At 39.7% G+C, this 27,785-nt stretch overlaps 1 protein-coding gene across 1 annotated transcript in view; it reads left to right on the forward strand.

Annotated features, from left to right (window-relative positions):
• The window catches only part of ITGA8 (integrin subunit alpha 8), a 147,126-nt gene that overhangs the window by 14,097 nt on the left and 105,244 nt on the right, over window positions 1-27,785 (forward strand). Inside the window, exons 3-4 of the mRNA XM_083376432.1 lie at window positions 20,718-20,818; window positions 25,897-26,020. Of these exons, the coding sequence (XP_083232558.1) occupies window positions 20,718-20,818; window positions 25,897-26,020 (225 nt within the window). The remainder of the gene's footprint in view (window positions 1-20,717; window positions 20,819-25,896; window positions 26,021-27,785) is intronic.

Genomic DNA, 27,785 nt, shown 5'->3' on the forward strand with positions numbered 1-27,785 from the left:
AAATGTTGATATTGTTAGCCTGAGGTACATGGGCAAATACCTTGGTGAAATGAAATATAGTTTCTGAAAGCTTACATCACTTTCATCTTGTCTTCTCATCCTCTGTATCCCAAAAGATCTTGGTAAAGAGGTTAGGAATGGAGTCTAATTGGTTTATTTTTTTTTATTAAAAGGGAGCACTTCAAGTGTTACAATGTTTTTATAGAAGGCTTGGAATTATATTTATCCAAGTTCTGGATGTCACAAAAAATATAAAGGAGTAGAGAAATACTACTACAACAGAATATTTTAGGTGCAGAATTTTGGGGCACACGAATTTAAGGGTAGATTCAACCTCTTTGGTCAATTTGCATAATGAAATAATTTAAACATTGCTATTACATAAAAATAGATTACAAAGGACAGCTGCAAGCAAGAAGATAAAAATATCAGGCAATAACCACATTCCTATTTTGGACCCCATTTCCAGCTTGTACTTAAATGCTGAACACAAGACTTCTTTGAAAGGTTTTTCACACTTGGAGGGGAGGCTGTTTTTTTCTCCCCCCCCCATCCTTGATTATGCTAGCTTTTTGGATAGTATATGGGATTTCTAATCTTTCCTTGCAAGGAAACTGCACAGCAGAGTTGGATGGATTTCTCATTTCTGTTGCCAGTAATAACAGCCATGTAGTCAGTGGACCAGCAATGGAAAGAAGATAACTTTCTATGAGTGGTTTTATTGAAAAAACAATAGAAATTATACATATGTCTTATATCAATTTGAAATGATTCCATTCTGCTTTGAAGTTGTTCAAGGTACCTTTTTTTCCATTTGGCAGAAAGCACCAAAAATTGAACAATCTCAGCCAACTCTTGTGAGATCTCACTAAAATTTCATGTTGGGTGAATCTGTGAAGGATGGCAATATTGCTGCCTACTAGTAACGTAACAGTTCTCTACTATCTCATGTGTGTATGTTACCAACCCAGTCCTGTAGCAGTCATTAGTGACTTATACTTGCTGGATAAAAGCTGACCCTATCTAGTTGAGTACAATATACTGAGACACAGTGGCTACAAAGGAACCTCTTACGGCAGAAAAGCAGACCTTATATATCCATTAAGAAGGCAATCTGGAACATTAAAGATTCATATAAATTGGACAGGATAATGAAGATACTTAGATGATTCAGAATAGAGCCTATTGAAGAGGAGACTGAATGAAATAGGAATGTTTAGCTTGTAGGAAACATTGAAGAAAAATTTGATAAGATCATTCAAGTATCTGAAAGGATATTACAAAGAAAAAGACTAGGATCTGTTCTTCACTGTCCCAGACACAGAGAAATGGATTTAAATTGCAGGAAGAAAGATTCCATTTGACTATTAGGGAAAAAATTGTTATAGTAACTGCAGTTTGACAATGGAACCAATTATTCATGTTCTCCAGACTTTGCTTGTGCTAAAGTGGAGGCTGGAAAGCATCTGTAGGACTGCTTTAATTTGGATTTCTGCCCAGAGCAGATAGTTGGACTCAGTAGCCCCTTCCAACTCTATGGTTCTATTATCTTCCATTGTTGCTGTTTCCTAGGAACTGATATTTGAGACATGGTGCCTCTGATCCTGGAGTCAACTTATAACCCAGCTGTGCCCAGACTATTCCTTTGCAGACCACTACATCATCATCAAAATGTTTTGCAAACCATTCCATAAGGAAGGTTTTTTCATATGTTCTCCTGAGTCTGCCAGATAAAAACCACCAATCAAATTCCATATTCCCATGTTCCAACCACTTAATGTGTAAAGAACATCACTTCACATTGACACATCACAAAAAATCATAAAGTTAAAAATAGCAACTATTATATCGTGCAACAAGATGAGTTAGGCAAGTGACACTACACGTAATAGTCTAACAACTAATATGACACATAAAGTTGCATAGGATTGCACACACACACACACACACACACACACACACACATGTTTTTAATAGAATTCCTGTAATATATGGAACACAGGTTGAAAATTGCTAGTGTAGACCAGTAGCCAATAAAAATATTCTTATTTGTTTGTTTGTTTGTTTAAAGAATTTATAAAGCTACCCAACCGGAACAGTGCAGCTCTAGCCAGCTTATCAGAAACCCCAAACATACAAAAATAAAATGAACAATTCCAATTGAAATCCATACAAGTGATTTGCAATTATTACTCCCCACTGATAGGAATCCCAATTATCCTGGCCCCAGTGGCCAAGAAAAAAAGCAACAACAAATTCTTTGATGCCTTTCTAAAAGCCAGTAAGGTCAAGATCAACTTCCAGAAGATACGAGACTCAGCGGAAAAGGAATGACTACTGGTCCACTAGAAGAAGCTGTTTCAGGGAAGCATGCCTATCCTGTTAGAGCAGGGGTCCCCAACCCCTGGTCCATGGACCAGTACTGGTTTGTAGCATACCAGCAACCGGTCTGCACAAACAAACAAAGCCCCATCCATGGGATGCAGGCAGCACGCAAAACCATACACTCTCTGGTCCACGGAAAAACCTTTCACCATGGAACCAGTCCCTGGTGCCGAAAAGGTTGGCGACCTCTATGTTAGAGCATGTGGAACAGACAGATGGCATTGGGGAGATGCGATCCTGCAATAATCCAGTCTAATGCCCCATAGGACTTTTTAGGTGATAATGTTGTCAGTCACCCTGAATCATACTTCAGCTAGGTAGCCATATAAAGCAAACAAAAACAATAACCTGAATTATATCTGGAAGCCTACAGGAAATCTTATGAACCAGAGGTGTTAAATGGTCATATAACAATAGCAATGTAGCAATGCCAGCATTGCTGCATTCCAGACTTACTCTCTAGAGTTCTATCATCAAACAGCACAGCAGGGAAACTACTGTTACTGTGTATTAGCATCATCAATTGCACAGTCTTCCAGATGTGTGGCATTCTTTATTCAGAATTCCCAGAAAGGCAAGTTTAGGATTAAAGAATTCTGAATGCTGGATGTTATATATGGATATAAGTCCATATATTTATATGTATTCCTAGTCCATATATTTATATGTATTCCTAGGGAGAGAGGGAGGCAGGGAGTCTGTGAGAGATATAGGATTTTTTAAAAAATATATATAGTGCTTTTGCTCTACTTTGCAAATTCTTTCAAGAGCCTTTGTCTTGAAAAGTGGGATAAAAATATATTTAAAGAAGATATACTGATACTATTTATGGAACACGTTTCTTGTTTTTAGTATAGTACAATGGTCTGTGCGATATTTGGAACAGATACATTCAGAATGAAAATTTAGTTTTATGTATTAAATTGATAGATGTATTATTTGGTAAACTAAATGTTTTCATCATTGTAGGCAACAAATACAATCTTGAAAAATCTACAGTTAATATTATCATTCCCTAATCTGCCAGAAGGGGTAGCTAGAGAGCAACCTAAAATGAATGATCTTCCCTTGTGCAAAAGTACTAAATTATTAAATATGGCTCAATATGGTGGCCAAATTTTTCTTTTAAAGATGTACCTTTAAAAATGCAAACAGAGATTTTTTCCTCTGTATCTGCCTTCTTTTTCTAGTGCTGAAGTCTACAGCACCTGAGAATGCTGATTAATCCCTTTCATATGTACCGAGCTGTACATTGAAAAGTAAAATTTAGGCTTTCTAAGTAGGAACTCCATGTCAAGAATTAAGGAGGGATTTGAAAAAAATATAAAGAAGAGATAAGCCAGTTTGTCCAGAAACAGAGTTGGTTGTACCAAAATCTAGGTTCCGTTTAGGGAGAGAGGATTGTGCATTGTGTGTCTCCAGAGATGTGAAATTAGAAAAGATTCATGACTTCAACTGTTATGTCTGTAGTTATTAGTTTGACTGTGTGATCCCACTCCAAGTGAGTACCCTTGTATTTAAGCCAGAGATGAGGCCAGAGACCACACTGAGCTTTTTTTCAGAGATTGAAGACTGGTGAGATGAAGAGTGGGGATGTGGTGGCACAAAGGTTTAATGATGCTAGAACTGTTGGCCAGAATTGGTCTGCAATCTAGCGGTTCCAGCCTGGCTGTGTGAGAAAGAATGAACTCCTGCTGTTCATTCTCCAGCTCCTGCTCACCCAGCAGTTTGATATTGTGAGTAGATAAATGGGCACAATTTTTGGTGGGAAATACTGTTGGAAAAAAAATCTTCATCAGGGTCCAGTCCAAGCAAGGAATAAACAAAGTGGAGACTGCTCTGGAGCAGCTGACCACTTGTTGCTGGGAGTGGTGGGTTTTTATACCTTCTTAGGCTTTTGTATTTGGAGTTGTTCCTGTGGCATGAACTTTGACCTGAGGTTTAGTAGTCTGATGAAGGTGGGTTAATCCTATTATGTCCTAAAGATCATGTCTTGCTTCCCTGGGGCTGTGGCTGATGGCTATGTCCTGTGTTAGATTTTTGGGGTGAGGGGGTGTAGGTTCTAGGAATCTTTTGTCTTTCTAATCCCATCAGCTCTAAGCTTCCTGGCTCCAGTCTTTCTGAAAGGATTATCAAATCTGCATTTCTACACACCTGGTTTCTGCTTGGGGCAGAGAAACTTGGGGTGGGGAGTTTCCTACCTTTTAAGATCTTCTCCATTATTCCTTTGGGAAAATATAATATTCTGTCCTTTTTAATATTCCCCCAAAATATTTCCTTCACTAGAAGGATGGGTGGGTGCTGACTTCCAACAATACCTAGTTGCATTTGCATGTGCGAGAGAACAGAAGCCAGTGCTGGACCAGGCCAGATGCGAGGCAATGTGATAGGAGGTGAAGTGAGGCAAGACTGATGGAGGAGCCGGGAACAGCCAGCAAACTGAGTGCCACTAGTTAGCTGGTGTAAAGCTAGTTTGTCCCCTGTGATGTACCAAGGATAGGAGTGCAAGTGGCATACTCAATGAAATAGCAATCTAGGCTGTCAGGACTGCATTGTGTCTAACATTTGTAGATTTCCCTGACATTGTATGCCATACACTAAATAAATAATAAGTGGAGGAATCATGATGCAAACTAGGTTGGGATATATCGTGCATATATCAGAGATCATTCTAGTTTCCCATGTTAAATACTTTTAATGTCATTAGAGCTATTATTTTATTCTTTCCTTCAGATTATCTCCCCTATTTTCTTCAGGAACACAGTGCTGTCCTGTTTTTTTGGCAGCTGGGCTGAGAGATGCTGTACTTCCATGGCTTGGGCTGCAGTTGAATTTAGATCCTCCCAACTTTGGATTAGCAACCATTATCCTACAGTGGTTTACACTACAAGTTACATTAGGATCTCAATGTGTTTTCTGTCTTGAAATGGAGATGTATGTATCATCAATTGTTAGTAATCTATCTGAGAAAGGACTTGGGCCATTTTTAAAAAATGGTTCTGCAATCCATAGAAAGTCCTCGCACTGTTTACTTATGCCAAAAGCAATAAACGGGCTTAGGAGGCTAGAAAAAGATACTCTACTGCAATGGCAGGTTTTTTGGATTTCATGTTGATATTGTTTTGGGTAAAACTATTACTGACCTCGAGGAGAATATCCTGATTTGTAGAATAACTAAAGAACTACATAAGATATTGAAATCTGCATTTTTTTTAAAAAAAATATTATTATTTCATCCTATTTTTTTTCTTTTTAATGATGAGACAGAGCACACCCTAATGCTACATGTTTGTAGCTTTGTGGATTTGTAAATGATCTGCTAGTAATTAGTTTCTGCATTTTGTTAGACCTTTATAGGCACCAGGACTGCCATATATAGAAATTGCTTCCGTGCAGGAAAGCTGTGGCTGATAATGGAACATGTAGCTGATGCGTTTTGTATGTACAAAGAAATCTTACTCAACTGTGTGTATGAAGCAGCCCTAATTCTATTTTAGGAAACGTCAATAAGGTGGTCCAGAAAGTCACTGATTTGTGATGAATTATAGTGAATGAAAGTCTCAATACCATAAATAAAGCTAATTGGTCTTGGGACCAGCACCAGGGTCAATTTTGAGCTAGATCTCAGCGAGCTGCCTTCCATCCTGCTCTGTTTTCACTAAATGGTTAGATGGAAATCCTTCAGTGAATCTATTCTGACTCACCAATAGCAATGTAGCACAGAGTTCTGAAGAGAAGTATAAATCTGATGACAGCAGCCACAGCTATCTTAATTTCCCTAGGACATTGTATGACTAAGAGGCCTTTTAAAGAACATGGTTTATGCTTTATTTAGTAGTTCCACATTGTCAGGATTTTAATTTTTAACAAAATGTCAAAAAAATAAAAGAGGAGGAGCACTGGGCTAATTCTGGACCTAAGGTCAATAGTTCCAGGCTAATTTTAGTAGGAAATTAATTTTCAGAGAGATGATATCTCTAACCTTTTTAAGCCCTTCAACCTCAAACAAGGAAGAAATTCAATGGTACATTTCAAAAGTCGAAGCCTTAAGTCCCATCAGAATATGTTTCAGATATTTTATTAGAAATATATAATTTTAAAAATTTTCATAGAAATACGCATTTAAAGAAGGTAATGTTGGAGACTATTAGTGGTTGTTGTCATATCCGGGGCACAGTGGATGGCATCATGAGATCTCTCTAAATCCTAATTCTACAAACATGAATTATATCACTTCACTCACTTTGGGACCTAAGAATAGCAATTTACAGCATTCTTTGGGTAATTTAGTCAGCATATTGCCCTCAGCAATCTGGGTTCTTATTTTACTGACCTCAGAAAGCTGGAAGGCAGAGTCAACCTTGAACCCTATCAGGATTGAACTCCAGGCTGTGGGCAGACTAAGCCCGTAATACTGTATTCTAACCATTGTACCACCAGAACTCCTGGGACATTAAAGAATCATCTTGGGTCATTAAAAAGTAGCTCACTTTGCCTTAAAGCATTGAATACATTTTTCCTTTACTATATTATCTCTCTGTCTGTCTATCTGTCTGTCTGTCTGTATGTATGTACGTGTATACACACACATATACTTACTTAGATATGAAGCAAAAAATATCCTACTTTAAACTAAGCAGAAAATCTTTTTGTCAGAATCCATTTATATCACATTTCATAAATGTATAGGTAGAACAATGTGCTTATTCTGGGGATTCTGCCATCTCTCCGAAGGGGGGGGAGAGGATAGACTTTAGGCGATCTTCAAACAACAGGGAACATTTGAACTGGGGGAGGGAGGGGGAGAGACAGATCTGGATTGCATCTTCATTTACAACTAAAAAGGAAAGCAATAACCATAAAACCAAGGAGAGTTCCCTTTCCCATGGAAGGGCCTGACACCTAAGCAAATGATGAGAGTCTGACCAAATGGATGAGGGGAGGGGCTGAAATGGGAATGCTTTATATAGGATTGAAATGTAACTTTGTTAGATTCCGTCTTGTATTGCCACAATCGATTCCATCCTAGTAAACATTTTCCTTTTGGACTAAACTTGCATCCAAGAGTTCTTATTTCCTAAGATGTGGATTGAGGTGGGTCCTGACAGTAGACGGAATCTGCTTTAAGAGTCAACCTGGAAGGGAAAACCTTACCGGGGGACTTTGCAACAAATACAATGTCTGGCGACAAAGCAAGAGAGGAGGGAAGCCCCGTGGAGGGGGAGTTTTCCCCCAAATGGAATCCCAGAGACGATTCTAAGATGTGGATTGAGGTGGGTCCTGACACTTTTAAAAAAAGGGAAATGACTAGGATATCATTTGAATCCATCCCACTGTTTAGTACAAAGTGAAAAGAAAAGGTCCTAAGTAATAGCACATCTCATTCTATTGTACAATGAAGCAAATAAAACCACACTTTAAAAAATCATTTACAAATAGTTCTCATTTAATCCATTTAGTGACTGTTTAAAGTTACAATAATTCTGGAGAATTAACTTTAGAACTGATTCCTACACTTATGACTGTCACAGGTCCCTGTAGGCATATGATTGATATTTGAACACTTCACAAACCACTGACTTTTATAAGAGTTGCATTTTCTTACAGCCACATGATCACCATTTTCACATTTCTCAGCTAACTTACAACAAGTGGAGTCAGTGGAAAAAATAGCAATAAAATCACAGGTCTCGCTCACATGTTTGGTCTAATGAGTATTCCATTTAGCTATGGAGTTGCCAGTCCTAATTATGATTGTTAAATGATAACTCCATGTATTCCATGTATAAACTTGTTCTTTTGGATTAAACTATTATAGTTAAATGCACAATTTTTCAAATTTGCAGTTTTAATTATGAAAGCCTAGAACAAAAATATAAACTTAGCCTAAAAGATCAAGTTGTGAACTTATTCTAAAGAATAAATATAAGTAGTCCTTAGCTTACATCCATTCATTCCACAGCGTTCAAAGTTACAGCCATATAGTCATAAGTTGTAGATTAACTGTACTGTATTGTGCTCAAACTTGTGTTCAATCTCCACCCCTTTTATATGTGCATGCAATGTCATGATGACACCCAAAAGGGGCAGAATTTACATGCAAACCTGTTTTTGTCATTTGCACACCACAGATGGAAATGTGTCTCCAAAAATCAAATATTGTCAAAACAACTAAATGTGTGCCATGGCTTCACAACACAAGCTCACTACCTACCTATTTCTGGCATCATTGTCACCCAATTACAAAGGAGGAGGAGTTTGCATATATCACAGTATATGTTTTACATTTTGCTCACTTGGTCTTTTCCCCAGATTTGTGAGCTGGACCATTATGGCCATTGCGGTCTCATAACTATGAATTATTATTTTGTATATTTGGTGAAAAATATTTGTTAAATAAAGCAAATAAATAAACCTTGGCTTAATATGATGTTTTAACCCTGCAGTTAAGCTCAGACAATCTTTTTACTTCAGAATGTCAGAATTTCTCCAGATTTTCAGAATCCTCCAGTTGGTCATTTTGGTTAGAGTAGGGGCTACCAATGACCACTAAATGACTGCGACATTAGTTTGCAAGCTCTACCTCTCTGCTGCCATCTGGCAATCAACTGGATTTTTTGCAGTCTAAATACAGCACCCTGAAACTAGAGATATATCAGAGACTAAATGTCTCGATACTCCCATATTACACCCCTCCTGCGTGAGCTGCATTGGTTACCGGTTGCCCTCCGGGTGAGATTTAAGGTGCTGGTTCTTACCTATAAAGCCCTACATGGCTTAGGCCAGGGATATTTGCAGGACCGTCTGCTGCCAGGAACGACTTCCCATCGCCCTGTGCACTCACACAGGGAGGGCCGCCTCAGGGTGCCGTCGGCTAGACAATGTCGGCTGGTGACCCCCAGGGGGAGGGCCTTCTCTGTGGGAGCACCTGCCCTGTGGAATCAGCTTCCCCTTGAGCTCCGGATGGCCCTAGATCTCCAGTCCTTTCGTCGCGACCTCAAAACATTTCTTTTCCATCAGGCTGACCTGGACTGATGATAGGGGTTTTTAAAAAGAAAATGTTTTTAATATTTTATCACTGGGGCTTGTTAGTTTAATCTTTTTTTAAACATTTGTATTATTGTTTTTTATTGTTGTTAGCCGCCCTGAGTCCTTCGGGAGATAGGGCGGCATATAAGTCCCAATAATTTATTTATTTATTTTATTAAATTTATATACCGCCCTTTCCTGAAGGACTCAGGGCAGTTTACAGGGCATTTAAAACAACCAATACAAAAGTTAAAAACAAATTAAAAAAAGATTAAATCATCCCTAGAATTAAAAACCCCAGTTAAAAATTCTCAGCCTGGGCCGGAAAGCTCGAAGAGCCAGGTTTTCAGGTCCCGGCGAAATGTGCGGAGGTCGGGGGCAGTCCTAAGCTCCATGGGCAGCTGGTTCCAGAGGGCAGGCACACCCACAGAGAAGGCCCTTCCCCTGGGTGTTATCTGCCGACAATCTTTTATCGGCGGCACCCTGAGAAGACCCTCCCTGTGGGAGCGCACTGGACGAAGGGAGCTTGATGCCGGCAGCAGGTGTTCCCTCAGATATCCCAGGCCCAAGCCATTCAGAGCTTTATAGGTCATCACCAGCACCTTGAATCTCACCCGGAGGGCAACCGGAAGCCAATGCAGCTCGCGGAGTAGAGGTGTTACATGGGAGTATCGGGAAACCCCCATCACAACTCATGCGGCCGCATTCTGCACCAGTTGAAGCATCCGAGTGGTCCTCAAGGGCAGCCCCATGTAGAGAGCATTGCAGTAGTCTAGATGGGAGGTCACGAGCGCATGAGTGACTGTGCGTAGGGCATCTCGGTCCAGATAGGGTTGCAACTGGTTCACCAGGCAAACCTGGGCAAAAGCCCCCCTGGCCACGGCTCCTATATGATCTTCAAAATTGAGCTGTGAATCCAGGAGGACGCCCAAATTGCGAGCCCTATCAATGGGGGGTAACACCTCGCCCCCCATCGTTAAAGGTGGAATAATCTGGTTAGCCCAAGATTCCGATACGCACAGCCACTCAGTCTTGGCAGGATTGAGACGAAGCCTGTTTCTCCCCATCCAGACCTGAACCGCCTCCAGGCAACGGGACATCAAGGCGAGGGCATCGCTGGGTTGCTTCGGGGTGGAGAAAAACAGTTGGGTATCATCAGCGACCAATGCCGTCTCCGTGCTGTATCCAGGCCTGAAACCCGATTGGTACGGGTCAAGATAATCAGTTTCCTCCAGGAACAGAGGAAGCTGATGCGCCACCACACTCTCAATAACCTTCGCCAAAAAGCGAAGGTTGGAGACTGGACGATAGTTATTTAAAACAGCCGGGTCCAGAACAGGCTTCTTGAGAAGGGGTGTCACCACTGCCTCCTTCAAGGCGGCGGGGAAGACACCCTCCTTCAAAGAAGCAGTTATTACTGCCTAGAACCAGCCTCGTGTCCCCTCCTGAGCCGCATAAACCAGCCAGGAGGGGCACGGATCCAACAAACAGGTGGTGGAGCTCAGCCTCCCCATGATCCTGTCCACATCATCAGGGGAAACAGGATCGAACTCAGTCCAGATAACATGCTCAAGACCGTCCGATTCCACCACGTCACACTCCGCCCAGTCAGAGTCCAAGCCGGCCCGGATCTGAGCGATTTTGTCTGTCAGATGATGACTAAACTCCTTGGCCCATCCCTGTAAGGGATCCTCCCTTACCTCCTGATTAAGAAGGGAGCGAGTCACCCTAAACAGGGTGGCCGGGCGATTATCTGCGGACGCGATGAGGGCAGCGAAGTAATTAGCCCTCGCCGTCCTCATCACAGCAAGATAATAAATAAATAAATAAACAAATGATATGTATATAAAGTTTTTTTCCTGAACTGATCTTTGCTTCTGACTGTAGTTGGGGAAAACGTTTCCGATGACATAGAAACTCTATAAATTACCAGATGTAGTTTTGTTGTATTGATTTATTTGTCAAATTTATATAGCTGCCCATTTCATGAATATGATCCTTGGTATTAAATTAGCATAGTTAATGATCAGCAGAGGCACCCGATTACACAATAGAGCAGGGAACTTTCTGGTGATGGCTAAGCACTTCAGTCGGAATAGAGGCCCAACTGAGGGAGGAAGAACAGCAGAGCTAGAAGGAAAAGGGGGGAGAAGTGATGTGTAAAATGTTTTAACCTTGAAACAGACACTTTGAGTGTGCATGCTTAAAACAATATGAACATTTTAAGACTTTTGCTTACAATTCAAAACAAAATGTGGCTGACCGGAGTGATATATTATTTTCTGAGTTTCATTCTGGATGCTGCAATGGAGCTAATGTATCTATCTCTTCTGTGTGTTTACTTTTTCTAGCCATATAGCAGATGGATCAAGTCATGTCCCACTTGCTATTGGCCTAGACTAAATTGGATGAAATGGGCATAGATGTTGAAAGAAAACAGCAGTGAGGCAGATGCTCAGACTGAAGAAGAAAATTGCATGGTTGCCAAAATCTTTTTATTAAAAAATATTAGTTAAGGAGAAGATAAAAATCATGTTTTTTTAAATAATGAAGAATTTTGGATGTATATACTGTAATATTTTACAAGTGACTGTTGCTAATACTATTGATCTGGTGTAGATACATCCTCATGGCAATGGTGGCTTGTTTTGTTTCTTCAGCTTCAATGTCTTATTAATGTTGATTCAGAAATTCTGTGCTGCTTTGGGTTGGTTTATGGAGCCTTGGTTTATGTATACCTTCTCTTCATGCACTTGTGTCATGGATTAATGTTACTATTTATGCAGTTTATTTAAAGGGATTCTGGGATCTTTTCAAGCGAGGTATTTTCACTTTAACAAGACACAGAAGCCTCATTTGATGGACAGACTGAGGGGAAATGGCTACCCTACTTTGAGGTTTCAAAGTGGGAGCCACTTCATTTCATCTGAGAGTTTTAAAGGTATGCTTTGAAGCTTCATCAAGGCAAAATACCCTTTTAAGCTTTGCATACAAAGCTTTTTTTTCCTTTCTTCCATCTGTGCAAGCAAAAACTTAGCAAAGTTGCTTTTCCTGAGTTTTTCTGCTGGGCAGGAAAGCTGTAAAACAAAAAAAATCTGTTATTGATCTTATTAAACTGGTAATGTAGTAATGTTAATGAAAAAAATTGGCTAGACTTTTTTGTTAAGATATGGAAATCTTCAGAAAAACTCATGGTGTGATTTGTACTAGGCTGTCTGGGCCTGGTTATCTCTATGCTAAGATAAATGGCAGTTAAAGGGAATGTTAAATAGATCATCTATGTTGACGTTAATATTTTGGCTTAGTTTTTTAGGCTTTAATTAAAGAACTGTTTCAGTACAATCAAGGTGTAATGTACTCCCCTTTGTTATGCTGAAAGTACTTCCTTGTCTGTATCGTTCGTTAATTGCTCTATTCACGTGTATGTTGTAACAGTTGCTGGGTTGGCCTAGACTGCTTGTCTCCAGCTGGCTTAGTCTGTGGACTCAGGAACAGAGAACTCCAACAAAAACTCTTTGCAAAGGAGACTCTCTCATTTCAGGAGGCCTTAAAGGAGGTCATGGCGGATGAAGCCGCTGGAGGGGCCGTGAACACATTGCGGCCCTCCAAAAGCATGCCATCTACAGAAACTGTCCACCACGAGGATGCTGAACGATTGGAAGACACCGACTCCAACCACGAAGTTGACAAAATCCAGAGACATCACGAAAAAGGAATGAGGCCATCTGACAAGGCAGATCTATTCCCGAGGTGTTTGGGCTGTGGAGGCCGCCATCAATGCACGGATTGCTGTTTCAGAACAGCCACGTGCCAGGTGTGTGGAAAACCAGGCCACATTGCTGCCATCTGTCAAGAGGGACTGCCAGCTGGATTAGACTTTCAGGAGAGGTACCAGGGCCCCAGGGCAACACCGAGTAGGGTTCTGCTCCAGCCGCCGGAGTATTTTCCGCAGCAGTGCCCACCAACCTCTTAAGCAGAAGTTGCGACTGCGGGTCAAACTTCAAGGAGTTCCATGTAAAATGGAACCAGACACAGGTTCCGCTGTGTCCATCATCTCCATCGGAACTTTTCAGCATGTTTGCAGCCATAGCAACAGATGGGTCAAGCTACTACCATCTAATATTCTACTTACTGATTTCCAGAATTCCAGGGTGGTGGTCAAGGGCGAGGCCACACTTGTGGTGAAATTCAAGGTGTTTTCAGGCCCACTAGACGTTATGGTGGTAGATGGCCAGTGTACGAGCCTCATAAGGCTCGATTGGTTCGATGCATTGGGTATCCAAGTAACCGGCATTCACCAGACACAAATGACAGACTTGTCTTCTGCCTGCAAGGAATTCGCAGATGTTTTCGGCACAAGTTTGGGAGAGTACAAGAGCCCTCCGATAGCTTTTAAACTTGATCACCAGGTCGTGCCAATTTGGGTTAAACCCCGCCGTGTGCCATTTGCATTAAAGTATAAAATTGATGCAGACCTGGACAAGTCAGTTAGGGGGTTTTGCAGCCCGTAGATGGGGAGTGGGAGACCCTCATTGTAACACCACTCAAGGCCAATAGAGAGGTACAAATATGTGCTGACTACAAGTGTACCATTAACCGGGCATTACAGCAGCATGCATACCCTGTCCCAGTCATCAGCCACATTCTGGCATCATTGCAAGAAGGCTGCGTGTTTGCTAAATTAGATTTAGCTCAGGCCTATCAACAGCTGCTGGTGGACAAGGCCATGGCAGCTGCCCAAATGATTGTTACGCACAGGGGGGTCTTCAAGGTCAAGCGCCTTTAATTCGGGGTGAGTGTAGACCCAGGGATTTTTCAGGGGATCATGGAGTGCATACTCAAGGGTATTCCAGGGGTCTGCCCCTACTTTGATGATGTAATCATCACTGGTGAGTCCACAGAAGTTCTGGCTGAGCGACTTAGAGCTGTCCTTCAGTGGTTCCACACTTAGATTAAGGAGAGACAAATGCAAGATTGGGTTCAGTCTACAGAATTCCTAGGGTTTCGAATCGATGCTGAGGGCATCCATCCTGCAGAGTCAAAGCTGAAAGCGATTCAGCTGGCACCAAGCCCTAGGTACAAGGGAGAGCTTCAAGCCTTCTTGGGCCTCCTAAACATTTATCATTCATTCCTCCCTATCAAGGCAGAGCCACTACACCGGCTCTTAGACAAAAATACTCAATGGCAGTGGACCAAGCTCCACAAAAGGAGTTTCCAGGCAGTCAAGGCACTGTTGTCCTCAAACTCGGTGCTCATGCACTTTAATGAAAAGCTGCCAGTTTGCATTGCATGTGATGCGTCCTCATACTGGGTTGGAGCTGTGCTGAGTCACTTGGTGGATGGGAGACAGTCACCCATTGCGTATTACTCGAGGCTAATAACCAAACTGCACAGACTGCAGCCCGATAGAGTAGCCTCCGACACAGCACGTCCGAAGGCACCTAGGAATTTACAGGCGGGGGACCGGGTTTGGACCCGGAACTACAGGCAAGGGCAGTTGTGGGTGACAGTGAAAGTTGTCAAGGAGTCAGGACCACTCTCCTACAAGGTGGTCCTGGAAGATGGGCGAGTCATTCACCGACATGTTGATCAGTTGTGCCGGTGACTAACAGAGCAGTTGTTGGTTCAGGACTCCCAAGGGGAGCAGACCAGGAGCCCACAACCTCACATTTTAGCAGAGCAGTTCATATGCTTTGAGACATTTTGTGCACAAGAGAACGAGGACCATAAAAGCACTTTCCCCGACTGGACCACAAGGGCCGGACAGTCATCTGACATCCAGTAGCAGCCCTGCCGATTTCGCGGTACCTTTGGACTTTGGGTTGGACCGACTGGGACAGGCCAGCCAAAGGGACTCAAGTCATTTTGACTCCTCCAAATTGCAGACCCTGGGTTAACCCAGCACGGCAGGCAAACAGATAGACTGGGAGTTGCTGGTGACCCCCCGACGCTTCAAACGAGCATGAAGACCCTCTAAGCACCTACAAGATTTTGTAACCAAATGAATGTGTGTGCTATCCAAGGGGAAGGGGTGTAATGTACTGGCCTTTGTTATGCTAAAGGTACTTGCTTGTCTGTGTCGTTTGTTAATTGTTCTATTCACGTGTATGTTGTAACGGTTGCTGGGCTGGCCTAGACTGGTTGTCTCCAGCCAGCTAAATAGGTCTTTGGGTGGGAAACCACTGCTTTAAACCTACTGGTCACTGCCTGTAGGCCAAACATATAAATAGCTGCGCAGCAGCTCCTATTTCGCTTCTGTTACGTTCTGACCTTCAATAAAGCCTGTTGCTGTTTGAACCTCCCATCTCGCTCAATGCCTGTAAGAACCGGCTACACAACACAAGGTTTTTCCCCCTTTATTTGTTGTTGTTAGTTGTGAAGTCGTGTCCGACCCATCACGACCCTATAGACAACGTTCCTCCAGGCCTTCCTGTCCTCTACCATCTTATGGAGTCTATTTAAGCTCATGCCTACTGCTTCAGTGACTCCATCCAGCCACCTCATTCTCTGTCGTCCCATTCTTCTATTGTCATCAATCTTTCCCAGCATTAGGCTCTTCTCCAGTGAGTCCTTTCTTCTCATTAGGTGGCCAAAGTATTTGAGTTTCAACTTCAGGTTCTGGCCTTCTAAAGATCAGTCAGGGTTGATCTCCTCTAGGAGTGATCGGTTTGATCGCCCTGCAGTCCAAGGGATTCACAGAAGTCTTCTCCAGCACCTCAATTCTTTGGCGCTCGGCCTTTTTTATAGTCCAGCTTTCACTGCCATACATTGCAACTGGGAAGACCAAGGAACTGGCAGGAGTCTTCTCCAGCACCACAGTTCAAAGGCCTCAATTCTTTGGCGCTCAGCCTTTTTTATGGTCCAACTTTCACTGCCATACATTGCAACTGGGAAGACCATAGCCTTGACTATACGCACTTTTGTTGACAGGGTGATGTCTCTGCTTTTTAGTGTGCTGTCTAGATTTGCCATGGCTTTCCTCCCAAGGAACAAGCGTCTTTTAATTTCTTGGCTACAGTTCCCATCTGCAGTGATCTTGGAGCCCAGGAAAAGAAAATCTGTCACTACCTCCATTTCTTCCCCATCTATTTGCCAGGAATTGAGAGGGCCGGATGCCATGATCTTGGTTTTCTTAATGTTAAGTTTCATATATAAATAAACTCCCTTTCAATAGAAACAACAGAGTTGTATTCTATGAAGATTTGTTTCAATATTTTTTAAAAACATTGAAATACAACTTTTTTGGAAGTTTATGCCTTTTGAAAATCACCTTTGGATCAACACCTACCCATTTTTCTATAGTTTGAATAACTGATACAGTCAGCAGATTACCACTCTATAGTGGACATCAGCTGGCCCTTTAAATCTCAAGCTGCCTTATGAGCTCAAATGGCTGATGTGATCCCAGAAACTAATAGAGGAAAATAAAGGTTAGGTTTTGAGTTGGAAGAGTTTGTGCAGGGCCAGTGGGGGGAGGGAGGGGGGAAGTATATGTGTGTGTGTGGGAGGGGGGTTCTGAGAGTGAAGAAGTCCTGGAGATAGCAGTTACCTCAGCCAAGCATGGAAATTGAATTGTTTGGCTGTCAGTTGTTTGTGTGTGTATTTTGTAATCTCTTTTTAACTGGCTGTGTGGAACCTTGTCTTTTTTGACATCTTTAATAAAGTTAATTTTTGTTTAAATTATAGAGTTGACCTTCTAGCACCTGCCTCAGCATGGCTGATCTATGGATTCCAAAAGATTTTTCGTTTGGTTTCCCTTTATATATTTAGAGAGAGCAGGGGTGGGGATGAGAATTTCCCTTTCAATCTTCTCCTGATACCCCCAAAGGAAAAGTGAGAAACTGGTGGTACAGATAGTCCTTGTTTCATGGCTACTTCGTTTAGCAACTGTTCACAATTACCATGGTGGTAAAAACCAACTTTGTGAATGTTGTTTTCAGGTCTGCAAATTAAAGGAAAGCTGAAGTAAGATCATAACTATAGTTGTAGTTTCACTTAGCAATTGTATTGCTTAATGAATGAGATGTGGTTGCTAACCACTTGTGGTTACTAAACAAAGTCTACCGATAATAAAAGGACTTCTTATACTTGTTGCCGTTATCTTCAGGCTGGAATTAACTCAGAACCATAAGTACCTCAGAGAAAAAGGCTACTTCAGTCCCATTGGATGCCTTGCTTATTATATAGCCTCTCTGGGATTTTGGGATGAGGGGATAATCAAGGGGGATTTTCACAGATCACAGTATTGATGTTTTGTTTCATTGCAAGGGAATCCACTTGGAATGTTTTTATTTCTGAGTTCAGAACAAAACACAGAAACTTGTTTCCTACCAATTCCTGCTGATTCTTTATAGCAATGTTTCTTATTCCAAGGAACCCAGCCTCCCCCAAGATCATCTCAGGAGTGTGCAAAATTAAAAATTGTTATATAGATAGTTCTTGACTTACAACAGTAAATATTGATGACTATAATCGATACCAACAAAATTTCCATAATTTTTAACAGTGGAAAGGGTCCTGACAGGAAAATATTAAGAAACTCTGCCTTAGAGAGATGTAAGAAGGCAAACAAAAGAGAAAAAGTAAGGAAAGGAAATGATATCATAAAGGGGATTGCAGGTTCAAATTGTTTATGCTGGTGACTTTCCAAAGGACTGTTATCAAAGTGGGCATCCATCTTGGAGCTTTCTGGTAGTAAGGTATGGCAGGGACCTGATCTTACCAATAATATTTTCCTGATTCATCAGCATCTAAGATAGAGCATTGATGCTGTCTTTCGATGGTGGGTAACAATGTTGACTTGGACAACTGACACCTAATTCAGTTCTCAAAAGTTAACAAAGCACTGGCAATAAATGCAAATTAAATAATTAACATTTGCTCCATTTCTGTCTTCTTAATGAGACGCTCTGCTCTCTCACTCTTTCTGTCTCTGTCTCTGTCTCTGTCTCTGTCTCTCTGTCTCTGTCTCTCTCTCTCTCTCTCTCTCTCTCTCTCTCTCTCTCTCTCTCTCTCTCTCTCTCTCTCTCTCCCCATTTTCTTTCTCTGTCTCCCTCCCTCCCTCCCTCCCTCCATGCTTCTGGATTGTGAGCAACATTGAAGTTTCCCTTCAGTAACAACTTCATAGAAGCTTCCTTTTGGGACTTGTTTTAAACCAGTTCCAATCAATTTTGTTTCCTGCACACTTTCTTTGTTTTAAGGATACACTCACATCATGTTGAATGTTACTATGGTAAACATGAGCCGTGGTTGTGGGAGAGACAGATGTGGGCGGCAAGTTGTTAGCTTTTTTGAACTTTCTATTTAAAATATACTGTGTATTTAATACCTATGCATTAAACCATCCAAATTCTCTGCAGTGGTGATAATATACTTTGACACTGGAGAAAAAAATTAAAATTCCAGCTTTCACAGTGTATATGTTTTTTGTTTTTGTTTTTATTTAACTGAAATAGAGTGGATCTGGAGAACTCCTTGATAGGAAGCAGAAACCAGGCAAAGCTACACAGATAAGAAAGGCCAGGAGTATGTCTTTGTTTGGGGGAATAAATAGAAAAGTTCATTAAGGATGACTAGCAAAGAAGGAACACAGCTTAGGAACATATGGGAAATCAGTTTACTTCAGAGGACTGAGGGTGAAAGGAAGAGAGGGCTGCTTTTTATTACAACCTGAAATACACTATAATTGGGCTGAGTTTTTACACAGATGGTTTTTCTTATGATGACAGATATGGCGTGTATATAAAGCATGTTGCAGAGCTGTTTTTTGTGCTAGTATGGTACATATGTAGTACCAGTCCAAATGAAGATACCTAGTAGCCAGAATGGGACAACAGAATTTGAGAAGTTACTGCTGGTCAAATAAAAATGTATAATCTCACTTCATAACAAAGAGGGGAAAATATTAAAGTGTCCTTTTAGAAATGTATTTATTTATTTATAATCACAATTGAGTAACATCTTGAATCTTCTATTTTTACATCAATTTCCCAATTATTTTTAGTACACGTCTTATTGGTTAGAGATATCAATTCATGAAGCTGGAATATTCACATATTTTGACTGTAGCAATTGATTGTTGTTTTGATTATGTGTGCACTTTGGGAATTGAAATATATAGTTGTATTTCTGTGCTATAATGTAGAAGTTGGTATGTGCCACAAAATGTAAATTGGGCTTCATTCTCTTTTTTGGTGGGAAAATTAGTCTGCTGTTTATCACTCTTTCACCAAGAAAAATGAATTTATAGAATCTTCTTGGGTATATCAAAGTTCCTATGATCAAATGAAACTTTTCTTAAGTTTGAAAGACTTAAATTTGAATTGTTGTTCAGTTGTTACTTCTCTATGTATCTCCAAATATCGTGGCTGAGTTTAAAGCTAAGAGAATAAGGATAAATGATAAAAATGTAGTTCCTTGTTGTCTTAACAGATGGCAGAACTTGGCTGGTCTTATATGAGTTGAGATACTAAGCAGAATAGAAATTTAATGAAAATCCTTCAAGGAATAGCAGGGCCATAGACTAGTTGAAAAACTTCCTCTGAAGGAAGCTGAGACAAAACTATTTCAGTCTGAAGAAAAAGAAAATGACATGGACATATGATTGAAATCAAAAGCCTGATTTGGAGAAAACAATCTTTACAATTTTAATCAATTTTGAAAGAAAATATTAGTGCTTTCAGCAATATATATTTATCAGTATTATCTATGTTTCTTCAATCTACAGAACCACCTTTTTGACCAGTTTGTTGTGACAATCCAGTCCAAGTGATAGGTTGTGGGTCATTGTTTCCTGCAAACCCCAGAAGGGTTTAATTGAGTAAGCTGTGATTAAATGAATGAACTTGAAGAAAGAATTCAACAATTACAATTACAATTACGGTATATAAACAACAGCTTACAACTGAGGAGCAGTAAGGAAGCAGTAAGGAATAAACTCAAGAGTGCCCTACTTTATTTTTTTCTTGTATAAGAGATAGAATGTCTGACAGGCTTTCAAGATTTTATCATAGCCTATAACAATAGAGTTACAGTAGTTCTTGTGGGGTCAGTTATCTAACATTGTCCACCTCAAAAGGCAGAAAACATTCTTTTGAAATAGAAGAAATGAATTAATAAAGATGAAGTAGTTATATTGTTTTCAGTGCGAAAAAATTAAATTTACCTAGTTCAGATCCAATTCATTATATAACTAGCAACTTAAATAAGGTAACCCATTTACCGCTTCCCTTCCCATTCCTCTTTTTTCCTCCTCTTCCAAAACAGCAAGGATAAATGTAAACATGTTTTTCTTTCTTTTGCAGACAACAGGAAAATCAAAGTCAATGGTACAAGAGAACCTCTTGAATTTAAATCAAATCAATGGTTTGGAGCAACAATCAGAACTCATAAAGAAAAAGTTATAGTAAGTGTTTATATCTTTTTTTAGAACTGTATATACTTTTGGTTTTTTTTGAACTGCAGGTGTGTTTATTAAAAATATTGTTATGCTGATTCATAAAGAAGAAAACTTCAAATTGCATAACTGTATTGGCCTTTATTAGATTAGTCAAAGTGTCTTGAGATAGTCAATATAAGGGTTAGGCTTAGTGCTTCAGGTATGAAGGCAAAATGACCTTGTCTACAATCCCATAAAGGAACTACATCTTTTTTCCAAGAACTGTCTTTTACAGTTGTTGCCTGATCCTGGATAAAGATACACCTGGTTTTAAAGAAGACACTATATGCATATCCTTTCTTGCTTCATAGTATATATCCAAAGCAGTTCCCAAATTTAGAGATTGTGTTCTCAACATAGTTTCAGTCTAATGGATTGTGATGGTCTATAAATGCAATATAAATAAATAAAGGGAAATAATTATCAATCTAGATATTTTATATCCTATGTATGTGTATGCACATGCTGTAAGTGATTTTAATGATGAACCTTATTTTTGAAGGATATCCTAGGATAATTTTTATCTCTTGTCAATCAAGGTAGACCACACCAGCCAGCAAAAGTTATAAATGTTAATATTCCTTTTATTATAAGATTACAGTAACCAAATCTTGCCAGTCTTGAGTACGCTTCTCTCTTTCACTTTATTTTCTTGAGAACTGCGAAGAATCATTTTTTCAGATGCTTTCTCAAATTGCCTTTCTGCCTTAGATTCAAAGTTCTTTTGTCTGACCATTATCTTAATTGCAGTTCATCCTCCTCAAGGTTATTCCTACTTTCCATTACATCCATATTCTAAATTAATTGATTTCCTAGAGTAGGTTTGTATTAACCTAAATGCTGTGAAATGCAGCTTGGTAATAAATTGTTGTGAACTGCTACATTAAATATACATTTCAAAGGAATATCCATGAACAATTATCATGAAAGACTTGGCAGACCAAAATAAAGCATGTTTCAAGAAATTATATGTTGAAAATAAGTTAGGACAGCATTCAAAAGACTTCCAGAAGTTTAATTTCTAATATGAGAGATGTATAACTCACACTAATCCCTAGTTTGCGGTAGTGTTGTGGAAGGAATATGGACAGAGATTTTATTATTTTGCTTATTCCTCAAACTTATTTCAATCTCCAATCAGGCCTTTATAAGACTTTTATACCACTGTTCTGATATTTGCACCTAGTATAGGCTTTGAAATTATTCTTGAAATAGATGGAAAAATATGTGTTTATTTCTCTTTATTTCAAGAGATCTGGAGCTTCCCCCCCCCAAAAAAAATCATTAAATTGGATGAGAAGGAAAAATGATTCAGTATAGAAATGTAATATATTATCTGCATTAAGTTATTTTAATTGAATTTAGTTTTGTGTGTGAGAGAGTGTATATGTTATACTTTCAAGTTAGCATTGATTCCTGGCAACAGCCTGGATAAGTCCCTGTAGTTTTCTTGGCAATATTTTTGGAAGTGGTTTGTCACTGCTTTCTTATACTCCCAGTTTTTCATCTGTTATTTTAACAACTGCACCAAACTGGATCTTGAATGTAAAGTAATTAAAAATATTTTTGTTCCTATACCCTTCCACTTCTAAAGTATAGCCACCTGCCTGTTGGTGTAAAACCAACTAGAATCCTTGTTCTGGAAAAAATAAAATGCAATCAAAATTATATTTTAAATGTGGATACTAAGGAGTATATAAACAGATTTTTCTCAGAAAATTTTGAAGTGAGGGTGCGGACAGATGTTTAAAATCTGAATGAAATAATAAATTTCATTCTGAGCCCAAGATATATAAATAATTGTTATTAATTAAAAACCTTTCTGGAACCAGGGACCAGTTCTGTGGAAGACAATTTTTCCATGGACTGGGGAGGGGGATGGTTTCATGCACAACTTAGATTCTGCACATGCACAGATAAAATTTTGCTCACTCTCCTGCCACTTGAACGTCCTGGTTCCTAACAGGCCAGGGACTGGTACCGGTCCCTGGCCCAGGTGTTGGGGACCCTGGTCTGAGTAGTCTGGTTAGTAAGATGACAGGAATAGCTTGGAGAGTGTAGAAAGCAGCCTTTCTTTTCTTTAAAAAACAGATGACTGAATGTGCTGTGTGAATCTAGCTGTTGCAAATAATACATTATGATTTATTGTTTTTTTTATTCAATAAATCCTGGCTTACCATTACTTCAGTTGGAGAATGTTCCTCGCAGTTGTAGAACTATTGCTCTACTATAGTAGAATCAATGGACCAATGGCGCTAAATCTGAAGTTTCTTTCATAAATCCTTGAGTAGCTTCTTCTACATACTTCGATTGAAATTCCCAGCTGAAATCCCATAACAATCTGGGTGGGTTTTTTTAACAGTTTCATTAAGTTGTAAGTTAGTAGTGATGGCTTTGTGACTAAAGCAGGCATTTCATATTAGAAGCTAATACAGAAATATTTAATGCAAAGCTTCAGAAAGGAAACAAAACATTTTGTGTTTCGAACTGTGGATTTGATCATGCTTAATTTTTCCAAACAATTATGAAACAGCAACTATTGTCTTGGGGATTTGTTTCAAAATGGTTTGAATTATTTCTAAATAAGTTTGTGTATCTAAAGGAAATGCCTTGTTTGAAATGTTCACTCATATGCTTAACCCTAGAAAAGGACTTTGACATAAAGCAGGTGATGAATAAAACATCACTCTATCTTGTTACAGAGCTTGTTGGCATGTGAAATTCCCACAAGTCTTCAAGCAGTCCCAGCTCTCAGATTCCAAACTGATTTACCTTTCTTTGCATATTTTCCTTTTTTCCCCTCCCATTCTTCCTTTTTTTTTTTGAAATGCAATATTGATTTCCTTACACAAAATGAGTACACAAAAGCAAAGGATACATATAATATCACAAAATAATTTTTGGCAGCTAATAAATAAAGGGCATTTTCTTCCAAAGGATAAGATAAAGTTCACATCTTTACCCTTAGTTGTATATCTCTTGCAGAATTGTAGAGCTTGTTGAGGAACTACTTATAACAAATTATTATTATTATTATTATTATTATTATTATTATTATTATTATTATTATTATTATTATTATTATTATTATTATTATTTGCCTTGTTTTTCTGAGTAGTAAGAATTTCCAATCTGAGTGAGAACTGGACACTTATGATACCTTTGTCATATATGTTTTGTATACCATTATACTAGCAGAATATATCCTAAATACCTTTTTGTCTGTATTTAACTTTCTTTGTCTTTAACTGTATTTATTTGCTCCCATTTGAAACAAAAAGTACATCAGTTGCAGTGTAATATTCTCAAACTATCTTAAAATAAATGGTAAAATAAGATAAAACCATAAAATATCAAATATCCAAAGAAAGGGTCAGAATCCAGTCATTTCCAAAATAAGAGCCATCTCTTCAAGAAGAATTGCAAGGGTGCCCAGTCCATAAGTGGCAGTCCAAAGAGGTAGCCAGCTTTGTTTTCTATTGTTTTCATCTCAGCAGAGGGTGTCATGTATCCAACAGAAATATCCACAGTCACATCCACAGTAACCTCCAGTTAATCTGGTTTCCTGCCAACATATGTAACAGTTTAAGGATATTCCTTAAGATTGCAATCCTAACTGGACAATATATCCAGCTGTAATGCACTATCCTCTTTTTTAAAAAGCCCTACATTGAAAAAGTAAACCTAGTGGGATTGCTGAAGAAATTTGCTGGTAATGATAACCCCTGGTTTACTGCACACGAATAGATAGCTATTTGTAAACTCTCGTGGATCAGTGATCTGTAATGTTTATTAGATTTTTCGAGCATAAAAGGATATTCCATTATCCTTTATTTCAGTATTTCTTTCAATATTCCATTATCACTCTATTAGACAAAAAGACAGGCAATTAGGAAAGCTCACTATATTTTCTATACAAGGCAGCCAGATGTCCATTTTGATGGCAGTAATTAGGTGAATCACATGGTCATAAATGCAAACCTTTCTCTTGAATGAGTATTTTTGCTAAAAACTGGCAAAAAATGTCATAAATTGTAGTCACATGACCATGGGACACTTCAACCAATTATAAATATGATATAGTTGCCAAGCCCCTGAAATGTGATCATATGACCTAGGATGGGGACAGTGTAACATTTTACAACAGTACTATAGGTAGTACTCAACAATCACAATTCAGCCTGAAATTAAGGTCGAAAATTGAGGCATTGTTTAGTAGCTATTTAGTAAATATTGCAATTGTGAAGTAAGCAACACAGTCTTAAGTGAATCCATTTTCTTCTTTGGGTATTTTTTACTGGAAACCAGAAATAAATACAAGAAATCAATACAAAACTTCACAAACTGTGGTCATGTGATCACAGGATGCTGTAAACAATGCTAAAGATGAACTGGTTGCCAAGTACCCAAAATGTAATCATGTGACCACAGGGGACATGTATGGCTATCATAACTCTGAAAATGGATGATAAGTAGTGGTCTCTCATAACTTTGAATGTTCATTACGTAACAGTCATAAGGACTACCTCTACTAGCATTTTGTAGCTCAGTTCTAGTCCACAGGGAAAGTTCCAGAAAGGCAAGTTGTGTATAGCTCTTGAACTCCAGGATAAAGATGGGATATAAATCTAGTAGTGAATGCATATACATTAGAACAGTTCTTTGGGGGTTCAGGGGGACTTTTTTTTCATCTCTGCTCCATTGCCTAACTATTTAAACTACTACAACTAACAAATAAGAATTTAGGAGAGATCCTCTCAGTTAACTGGAACCTGAAGGACAGTTGCTCCTAAACATGAATGAAGGATAGGACAGAGCAAGAAAAAGAGCAGTCGATCTGGAAATATGCATCTTTCTGAGAGTCCAATCAATCTAGCAGTGTCAACAGACTTCAGAAAGCAATAACCGGGTTTTCTAAATAATACATCTGTATCTTTTGCACAAATTACTACACAAATTATTAATTTATAGCTATACAAATTACTGTACTATAAACCTAATCCAAATATCTAAACATTTTTGTTGTGCAACTCATATTTTGATAGGCTTGTGCTCCCTTATATCACTGGAGGACTCTGAAGGCTGCTCCTGAAAAAGATCCAGTGGGCACCTGCTATGTTGCTATTCAGAATTTTACTACCTATGCAGAATATTCTCCTTGTCGCAACAGTAAGTTCTTTGAGTACGAGGCTAGTGCTACAGTGATGATAAGTCAACTCTGGCTTAATTTAATAGGCATCCTTCTCTCTATCTCTTTTTGTAGAACTAACAATTAACTCCTTGACCTTGAATAAAGATAATTATGCTTGTGAACAAGGAAGTTATAAATTATGGAATGGGACACTGCTAGATTTACAAAGAATTGCACAATTACTGCAAGTCTTCTAATTATCATTCTTCAGTGCCCCCATGAAGATGTTTGTCATATATGAAAAGCAGTTGTTTACATAAGAATGTACACAGGCCAAAGAGGCTCAATACATTTTATATGCATGTTATATGCAAAAAAGAGAGATAAGTACTTTGATCATGTGATTGTAGCTGCCATCTTGACTATTCTGTCCCCTCTGCAGATTCTCTGGCTATGATAGATTGCAGCCAAAATGTGTACAATCCAAAGTCCTTTCTCCAGCTCAGACTGATGTAGCAATAACCAAGGATTTCATTTTCATCTTTGGATCTTCCATATATTAACTTATTGCTTAAATTTGGGTTTCCTTGCCAAAACTCACACACTGGTTTTTATTTTGGCTTTGGATTATTTATTTATTTATTTATTTATTTATTTATTTATTTATTTATTTATTTATTATATTTTTTTACCGCCCTTCTCCCGAAGGACTCAGGGCGGTGTACAGGGTAATAAATATAAAAACGAAATACAAAAATTAAAAAACAATTAAATATTATGCCCGAATATAAAACAGTAATTAAAAGACATATTAAAACCCCAACCCTAACCCATCAAACCAGGTCAGATTGCTCAAATAAATAAGTTTTTAGATCGCGCCGGAAGGAGCGAAGGTCGGGGACCATCCAGAGCTGAACCGGCAAGCGGTTCCACAGGTCTGGCACGCCCACAGAGAACGCCCTCCCCCTAGGGGCCACCGATCAAAATTCTTTGATCGGAGGCACCCTGAGGAGGCCCTCTCTGTGGGAGTGCACTGGATGGAGGGAAGTTGACACCGGCCGCAGGTGTTGCCGTAGGTAATCCGGAACAATGCCATGTAGGGCCTTGTAAGTCATTACCAACACCTTGAATCTCACCCAGAGGGCAACCGGCAGCCAATGCAGCTCGCGGAGCAAAGGGAGTATCGGGAGACTCCCAGCACAACTCGCACGGCTGCATTCTGCACCAGTTGGAGCCTCCGAGTGGTCTTCAAGGGCAGCCCCATGTAGAGAGCATTACAGTAGTCCAGATGAGAGGTCACGAGCGCATGAGTGACTGTACAGTATGCAAGGCATCCCGGTCCAGATAGGGTCGCAACTGGCACACCAGGCAAACCTGGGCAAAGGCCCCCCTAGTCACAGCTCGAATATGCTCTTCTAAAGAGAGCTGTGAGTCTAGAAGGACCTCCAAGTTGCGTGCCCTATCTACGGGGGGGTAATAGCTCACCCCCCATGGTAAGAGATGGAATAATCGGAATTTCCCGGGATGCCAGCACGAACAGCCACTCAGTCTTGTCAGGGTTGAGCCGAAGCCTGTTCCTCCCCATCCAGACCCGGACCGCCTCCAGGCAACGGGACATCACATCGAGGGCATGACTGGGGTGGTTTGGGGTCGAAATGAAAAGCTGGGTATCATCAGCATACTGATGATACCCAACTCCAAAACCATGAATGATCTCACCCAGCGGCTTCATATAGATGTTGAACAGGAGAGGCGAGAGGACCAATCCCTGAGGGACTCCACAAATGAGAGGTCTCAAGGTCG

Source organism: Vipera ursinii, assembly GCF_947247035.1.
Source record: "Vipera ursinii genome assembly, chromosome: Z".
NCBI lineage: Eukaryota > Metazoa > Chordata > Lepidosauria > Squamata > Viperidae > Vipera > Vipera ursinii.